We start from the raw sequence: 8336 nt of genomic DNA on the forward strand, positions 1-8336 counted from the left end.
TGGCTTTGAAAAGTGGTCTCTGAAGTGCACCTGGGAGCTGAAATGCAGCCAGGATGTACTTGGCTGGCAGAATCAGCAACACATTACGTGCGATAATTCCCACCTGCATCCCGCATCCTGGCTGTATCCCATTAGGATGCAGTCGGATTAAATGTGCATGTGATAAGCTCCTAACATGGCTATGTCTCTGAATTCTACTGCCAGGATTAGCTTAATCATGATGGACTGTGGGATAGTGATGATATCCAGGAATGTGAAATATCTATGATATCCACAAAGGAGGAAACAAATTCTGGCTTTATCCTTCCTGGTGCTTCTTCTTTTTGTGTGACAGTAAGACACACAATGGCTGGGGGGACAGGACACTTAGGGGCTGTATCCATTCTCTGCTTAACACCGCCATAGGTGTGCTAACTGAGACTGATACTCAACCAACAGGTTGTATTGCACCTTGATAAGCATCTTCCAAGACTCCCATTTTATAGAAAATGAAAGTTTCCAGAACTGGTTAAATATTTCCACTTGATTTCTTTTTATCGTGGAATGTAGAAAATCATCAGATCCCAATAATAACACCCAAAAGTTATATGCAGGACTTTAAATGTGTAAGTGTAGAGGTTGGTTTTTTTTTTTAAATTCCACTGTTTGACTCTATTTAGGAAGAATAATAGTATCAACAACATCACAGAAAACAACCGTGGGTGAAAAGTGTGAGTTTTCTATTTCTTGCAGCTGAGTTACAGCAAAATCCAGACAATTGACCAATTGTGCTAAAAGCTTAATTCATATGCTCTGGGATGACCTTCAGAGATGAATGCAAATATCTCCAGGTAATAAATACATGGATTATTTTGCTTCCGTCCAAGAACTATCTCCCAAACAATAAATCAATTCCTAGACTGTATCTGTTGAAATAATACTTCTGGGGACAGAGAGACATAAACAAATCTACCTGTTATCCCACATCCCTGGATTATAAAAGATCTGGCTCTTCCGATGTATTCTTATCCCAGTGTGTAGACAGCTTCTGCCATGAGGCTGCTAGTTGTCATTGCACTATTCAGCTTTGTCCTTGTGGCAAGCGAAGCCCGGATAGTTGACAGATGTGAGCTAGCAAAGGAACTTAGATACTGGGGGCTGGATGGATATCTTGGTTTTACCCTGGGTGACTGTAAGTTGTGCCTCTTGAGTACAGTACATAGCTTTCTATAAATTCTTTGTGCTGATTTATTTCCAGATAGATTGTTCATTGGTTACATTTTTGTTGTTGAATTCCTTCAGGGAATATGCACATTATTAAGATTTTCTGAGATTATCTCAAGGAAATGTTTGAAGGAAAATTAGTATGGAGAAGTGTGAACTATTTATGTGTATTTTCCTCACTTAATAAAGAATAATGCAAGTAGAATATTGACCATCAAAACTGAAAACAGTTGTTGGATCCATTCTTGAAAGGAAGAAATATAAGAAAGTCAACTGCTAACAATAATAGATTAATGATTGGTAGGAGGAAGTCGGTATGAATGAAGTTAAAAGTTTGAAGTAGAATGAAATGAGGAGAAATAAAGGGAATTAAAGAGTACTAAAGAGTATGATAAGAAGACAGTAGGGCTAAACTTAAGAAGGTATAAGAACGTACAGAGGGAAGGAGTAAGTAGGAAGATAGAAGAAGGGAGAGAGAAGGGAAGAGAAGAAGAAGAATGTAAGAAAAAGGAACTTGGGAAGGTATAAAATGGTAGGATCAGAAGAAAGTGAGGAAAGGAAAGCCTAAGGAAGATAGGTTGGGAAAGAGTTTATGTACTTTTTTGGTTTGTGATAAGGATGGAGTATGTATGTATGTATGTATGTATATCATGATGTATTATATGTATTGATGATGATGTATGATGATGTATTTTAATAATAAAATATTTAAAATAATAAAAAAAACCTGAAAGCAGTTCATGCTGAAGGTTTGGCCATTCTTAAAATGAGATTATGAGTCAAATGTCAGTGAAATTCATCTTTACATACTGCTTTTGTGCTTAGCTCCTAATGCCCCAGCAAAAGTACTGGGAAGGATAAGGTCTTCCGGGTGACTGTGAGCTCTGCCTCTTGAATGTACAGTTTCCTATAATTTCTTTGCATTTAATTATGTCCATCAAGATTGTGTATTGGCTGATTTTTGTTGTTGTTGTTGCTGAGTTTTATTCTTTCTGTTGTGGAGAGCATGTACATATTAAACATTTTCTGTGACAACCTCAAAGAAAAGGCTAAAAGGAGATGTCAGCTGAACAAAAGTGTAGTGTTTCTCTACAACAGCAGCATCATTAGGAAGGTAAGGGTTGTAGACCACACCAGATGACACCTAAGAGGAAAGGTGACATCTGGTTGGGTCCTCCTAACTCTTGTGGGGAGATGGGATGCTGCTGCCAGCACTCATCCCTTCACTGCTTCCCTGGCTCTCTCAGCTGAGGGAGATAAGGCAGCAGAGAAGGAAGAGCAAGTGCATGTGCACCAGCCCCCCCCCCTTCTCCAATACCTTGGTTTGCTCACCCCAACAAGCCTTGGTGCTGCAGTGGTTAAATGACTATATTGCAACCACTCACTCACAAACCACAAGGTTGTGAGTTCAATCCCAGCCAGGGGCTCAGGGTTGACTCAGCCTGGCATTGTTCCTTAGGTCGCTAAAATGAGTACACAGCTTGTTGGGAGCAATTAGCTTACACATTGTAAACTGCTTAGGGAGTGCTTGCGTGCACTGATAAGTGGTATAGAAATGTACTTGCTGTTGCTATTGTTATAAGGCACTGGGGAAGGAGGGATGAGAGCATGCATGTCTGCTTTCCGACCTTCCCTGGTACCTTGGCTGACTCATGGCTAGTCTCTACAGGGGACTGGAGTGGCAGGGAAGGCCACCATCACCCTATACCTGTGACACTAGGCATGCTACTGCTCTACAACATTAATACTGAGAAGTGTGAACTTTTAATGTATTTTCTTACTTCAGTAAGGAGGATTGCAAGTGGAATGTTAAAATATTCACCATCGAAAGTGAAAGTGCTTCACAATGAAGGTTTGGAGATTTTAAATATGAGAGCATGGGTCTTTTAAAAACTTTTTATATACTGATTTTATGCTTTTCTTGCATAAATTGTTGTTGCTCCTATGGCCCCAGGAATAGTATGGGGATGGATCAACTCTTCTCCATGGAGCATGCAGGCAGATTTCTATCCTTCCAGCAGGAGGCCTTTTCTGATCTCCACAGATCTCCCCACTTTCCTTCCTCTCCTAGTATAGTATTGTGATGTATGCAAGCTGTGCACATTTTCTTTCTGGAAAATCTATTGCCTCTTTATTCCCCCTTCTCTAATTACTTAATCTATTTTTCTTGACAGGGCTTTGTATAATCTTTAATGAAAGTGGCTACAACACTAAACCTCCAATGAGTAATAAAGGAGTTAAATTATATGGGTTGTTCAGGATTAACCATCAATACTGGTGCTCTGATGGTGTTGAGCCCACAAAGAACCAATGCAAAGTTGCCTGTCAAAGTAAGTAGTGTGTTTCTGCTTTGTGCTGTCACACGTGGAAACCAATAGTGAATTTGTTAAATCAGGGAGAAGGAGGAGGAAGAGGAAATGATGAATTTTTAAACAATAAGCATCTGTTCTGCATTTCCACCTATGACTGCTCTAGTGGTAAAGGCATGTGGCACAGGATTTAAAGATGCTAGACAACCACATGTACTGGTGATCTTACTGTGGAATCTTCTGAAGGAGGTCTGACAAGTACTAGGGGAAACCTCTTTGAGTGGATTTATTAATCGATTTCATTTTTAATCTTCCTTTCTCCCAGCCTGGGAGCCAAAGCAGCTCACAAGTTGATTAAACAGCATTATGTGCTATAATATTTGATTTGATTTTAATTTTTTCCTTAAAAGCAGCAATAAGTCATTTAAAGACCATTTCTTTAGCAGTCTTTCTGTTCACTGGAAGCCATGCCTGAACAGGAAAGTCTTTGTCCACTGGGGGGCTGGGATAACAAGGAGGAGAGTCCAATGAGCCCCTCTTGAAAGGGCCTCTCAAAGCTTGGAAGGAACTACTGGGAAGGCTTTCTCTCCCACTTTCACAAGGTGTGCCCATAAAAGTTGCAGCACCCAGAGAAGAGGCTCCCCTTTAGACCTCAGAAACCTGTCTTGGAGAATATGACCTTTCAGATGGTCTGGCTCCAGCATTGTATAGAGTTTTCAGAGTCATAACCAGCACTTTGAACTGATCCTGGAAACAGTCAAATAGACAGAAAAGGCCTTATAACAAAAGACAAATATGTTTACTGTTACTGTAATCTGCAAAGTATCCTACAAATTGTTGTCAGGGGGCTGGATGAGGTTTTCAATTACTGTGGCTAAGGCAGTTCTTACAGAACTATTCCAGTTTTCATGCTGTGACTTAGGTGCCATACCAACCACCTAAAAATGGTGGTCTGCAGGCACCTGTTTTTACTCTGGAAAGACACCGCAGCCGCTAGACCACACGATGCCCACTAGACCACACAATGTTCTTTCCAGGTCCTTTTACTGGCACCTGGGTTATGTCACAAGTGTGCCAATGGTGCACTTGTGACGTAATGGACATGCCGTGATGTGAGGATGCTATGCGTCTGTTACATGAAAAAGGCGGCGGACGTGTGGCCGTGATGCCGCTATCAAACCGCTGCCATTACATACTAGGGTTCCGGACCGTGCGGTTGCTGCCATGCCCCTTTTGGCCCATCTGTCTTGGGTCTCAGTCTTGTCATTTTGTTGTTTCAGTACTACAGGTTGAGACTCCTTTATCAAGTATTCCAAATTCCAAAACTGTCCACATGAGTGGCTGAGATAGTGATACTTTTGCTTTCTCATGGTTCAATGTATACAAAATTTGTTTCATGCACAAAATTAGTTTCATGCACAAAAGTATTAAAAAATATTGCATATAAAATTATCTTCAGGCTATGCTTAAGTATATATGAAACATAAATGAATGTCATATTTAGACTTGGGTTTCCATTCCCAAATATCTCATCATGTATATACAAATATTCCACCCCCCCCAAACAAAACAAAACAAAACAAAACAAAAAACAAACCCCAAACCCTTTTGATCCCAAGCATTTCAGATAAGGGAGACTCAACATGTAGCTCTTTAAAAATGATTTTACTTGATTGCCAGAAATTGACTTATTAATATACCAAAGAACAATTGCTCCCTGGATCACTTGATTTGCATCTGAAAAATTTAATTCATCACACCTAAATATAGTACCAGCCACTACCAGGTTTTAAGTAGCCATTTTCTGTTGTCAGAGCAGACTGAAACATTAGAAATCAACCCAAGTTATTTCTACAATCTTAGCTATTTTCTCTCTCTTTCATTCACTGTCTTTACAGAGCTAACTGATGATGACATCAAGGATGATATTTTGTGTGCCAAAAAAATTCTAGAGATGTCTATGAGCCTTAAGGCCTGGTAAGTAAGCTTGCAGTGGCTTAGTGGTTAAGATGCCAGTTCTATAGTTGGTTGCGACTAGACATTCATGTTAAGGGACTATTTTTACTTTTACAGATTTTTCATACAAACAAATTTTACATACAAGTGAGAAAAAAATGAGCCTTGATTTACTAGCTCTACTGAACTCATTTTATTGTTGAAATAGCATTCATTTTTTAAAAAAAGTAATAAGGTGTTTAGTAATGCACCAGGAACATATGACATACCAGTAGAACTGCTGCAATCCACACAGACAGAATCAACTTTAGTCCTAACTAAATTCTGCCAGGAAACATGGAAAACAAAATAGTGGTCCACAGGTTGGAAGTGATGAATATACATTCCCATCCACAAAAAAGGAGACACAAGAGATTTCAGTAATTACCAGACTAATTTCCCATGCAAGCAAAGTCATGCTCAAAATTCTGCAGCAAAGATTCCTACTATATATGGAGTGAGAAATGCTAGAAGTGCAAGCTGGGTTCAGGAAAGGAACAAGCACTAGGGATTATATTGCAAACATATGATGGATAATGTCACCCAGGAAGAAAGGGGGTGGTAGCCTGACAGTGGGACAGTTAAGATAGAGGGTAGGACGAAAATCAACTCATCTGAGATGTGGTGCTGGAGAAGAGTGCTAAGGATTCCATAGATAGCCAAAAAGACAAACAAATGGGTCCTGGAGCAAATCAGGCTGGGAATCTCCCTGGAGGCCAAGATGACAAAACTTAGGTTGTTATACTTTGGACATATCATGAGAAGGCATGAATCATTGGGGAAAAAATAATGCTAGGAAAGGTAGAGGGAAGTAGAAAGAGAGGAAGACTGCATGTGAGATGGATGGAAGAGATCATGAGTATGAGTTTGCAGGAGTTGGGCAGAGCAGTGGAGGACAGGGGGGCCTTGGATGTCTCACCAGCAGGGTCACCATGGGTTGAAATTGACTCGAGGGCAATTAACAACAACAACTTTATAGGAATGTCCCGTTTGCTAACTTGTACTTAAGAATAAGGTTCTTTGTGTTTTTATTTCAATCAAGTACAGATTTTATAGGCTGCATCAATAAAAGTATAGTGTCTAGATCAAGATCAGTAATAGTGCCACTATATTCTGCTTTGGTCAGGCCTGACCTGGAATATTGTGTCCAGTTCTGGGCACTACAATTCAAAAAGGACATTGAGAAACTGGAACGTGACCAAAGGAGGGTGGCTAAAATGGTGAAGGGTCTGGAAACCATGTCCTATGAGGAAAGACTGAGGGATCTGGGGATGTTTAGCCTGGAGAAGAGAAGGTTAAGAGGTGATATTGTAGCCCTGTTTAAATATTTGAAGGGATGTCATTGAGAGTTCCTGCATGGCAGGGGGTTGGACTGGATGGCCCTTGTGGTCTCTTCCAACTCTACGATTCTGATTCTATTCTATTATTCTATCAATATATACTCAACTATAAGTCAACCTCATGCATAAGTCAAGGGTAGGTTTTGGGGCCAAAATTATGGATTTTGATAGGACCCATGGATAAGTCGAGGGTAAAACTTAGTGACATGTGACAAAGGATCTGAAGGATGAATCAAGGAAAACAATGCCAAACCACTTACAAAATGTCAGCAGGCACAACTCTTTGTGCTCATACTAAAGGCTGGATGGATGAGAGAATAGAGATCAATGATTCCAGGACAAATTATGGTAAAGGCTGGATGGATGAGTGAATAGAGATCAATGATTCCAGGACAGATTATGCTCTTGCTTTTCAACAGGGCATGGTTCCTTTTTTAAAATAAGAGTTAAAATACAGTACATACATTGACCCTTGGATAAGTCGACTCAGGTTTTTGAGGTCAACCTTTTGACTAAAATTTCTAGACGTAAACATGAGTATATACAGTAGATAATTTTTCTTTTTTCTATATCCCCAGGCCAGTCTGGCAGAGAATGTGTTATATGAAAGACCTTTCCAGTTATCTTCAAGGCTGTCCACTCTGAAATCCCAATTCTGGCTGGCATCAGAACTGCTTGTATTGTGATTCTCTCCCACTCTCTCTATCCCATTATGCTTTTGAATCAGGTTGCTAAATGCTCATTAGGTTAAAAAGGTATTTCAGTCCCCCACATCTCTGCTGAACCAATGAATTATATGTAGTAATCGATTGGCTGAATCCAAATAGCTACCTGATGAAAGCTGAAGTTCCATAGCGTGTGATAGAAGAGAGAGAAACCTGTGAGCTCCACACCCCCTCCTACACCCTTAACGCGTTATAATTTATGTTCTGTTGAAAATGTTGCGACAATATTACATAACTAGCTAGTCCCAAGTGCTTCAAGACTACCAAAACTGTTTTCTCTTTCCCCCTCGCAAAAATAAAAATGTTAATGAAACACTAATGGCAACCCCCTTTCTAGGTTGCATTGCGCAGGGGCTGGTATAGTGAAAGGAAAGGCCTCTTATTTAAGTATGATTGAAATTTTTCAGTGGCTGTTTAGCTGACTTTTTTCCATTGGGATGTTCAATAAAATGTTTTACAAGCAAGTCTCTTTCTCTCATCCTTCTCTAACCAAGAGTAGAAGGGGAGGACAAAGCAGCACATCATTTACTTTCCAAGCTCCACTTACTAATACATTTGAAACTTTCTTATAAAAACCATTCTGTCCACTAGTATGATGCCTACCAACACCAAGGAATAGCTTGGTGAGAACCGTTGATGAATACTTGAATATATCGGCACTCTCATTTAGTCCAGATTTAACCACTGTACTCTCAAAATGCCATGTTTCCCTTTTATACAATTATACCTTTGAATCCAGTTAACCTGCCATGACTGCATCCTGT

At 39.9% G+C, this 8336-nt stretch overlaps 1 protein-coding gene across 2 annotated transcripts; it reads left to right on the forward strand.

The window, feature by feature from the left end:
• The first annotated feature begins 697 nt into the window (after positions 1 to 697).
• Positions 698 to 7513, forward strand: LOC121924371 (lysozyme C-like). 2 transcript variants are annotated; one of them, XM_042455787.1, is made up of 4 exons: positions 698 to 830; positions 3378 to 3533; positions 5411 to 5489; positions 7426 to 7513. In XM_042455787.1, the coding sequence occupies exons 1-4, from the start codon at positions 815 to 817 to the stop codon at positions 7490 to 7492; spliced, it is 318 nt and encodes a 105-aa protein (XP_042311721.1). In that variant the 5' UTR covers positions 698 to 814; the 3' UTR covers positions 7493 to 7513. The 2 variants fall into 2 exon arrangements, 1 of the variants encoding a protein (XP_042311721.1); XR_006102578.1 differs by lacking the exon at positions 698 to 830 and adding an exon at positions 1034 to 1171.
• The last annotated feature ends 823 nt before the right edge of the window (positions 7514 to 8336 follow it).

The sequence above is a fragment of the Sceloporus undulatus genome, chromosome 2 (genome assembly GCF_019175285.1).
Source record: "Sceloporus undulatus isolate JIND9_A2432 ecotype Alabama chromosome 2, SceUnd_v1.1, whole genome shotgun sequence".
NCBI classification, from domain to species: Eukaryota; Metazoa; Chordata; class Lepidosauria; order Squamata; family Phrynosomatidae; genus Sceloporus; species Sceloporus undulatus.

Bases quoted from the DNA above. Each gene is read 5' to 3' on its own strand.
- LOC121924371 (XM_042455787.1), top strand. The intron at 3,534-5,410 runs GTAAGTAGTGTG...CTGTCTTTACAG, and splicing joins ATGCAAAGTTGCCTGTCAAA to AGCTAACTGATGATGACATC. The intron at 5,490-7,425 runs GTAAGTAAGCTT...CTATATCCCCAG, and splicing joins TCTATGAGCCTTAAGGCCTG to GCCAGTCTGGCAGAGAATGT.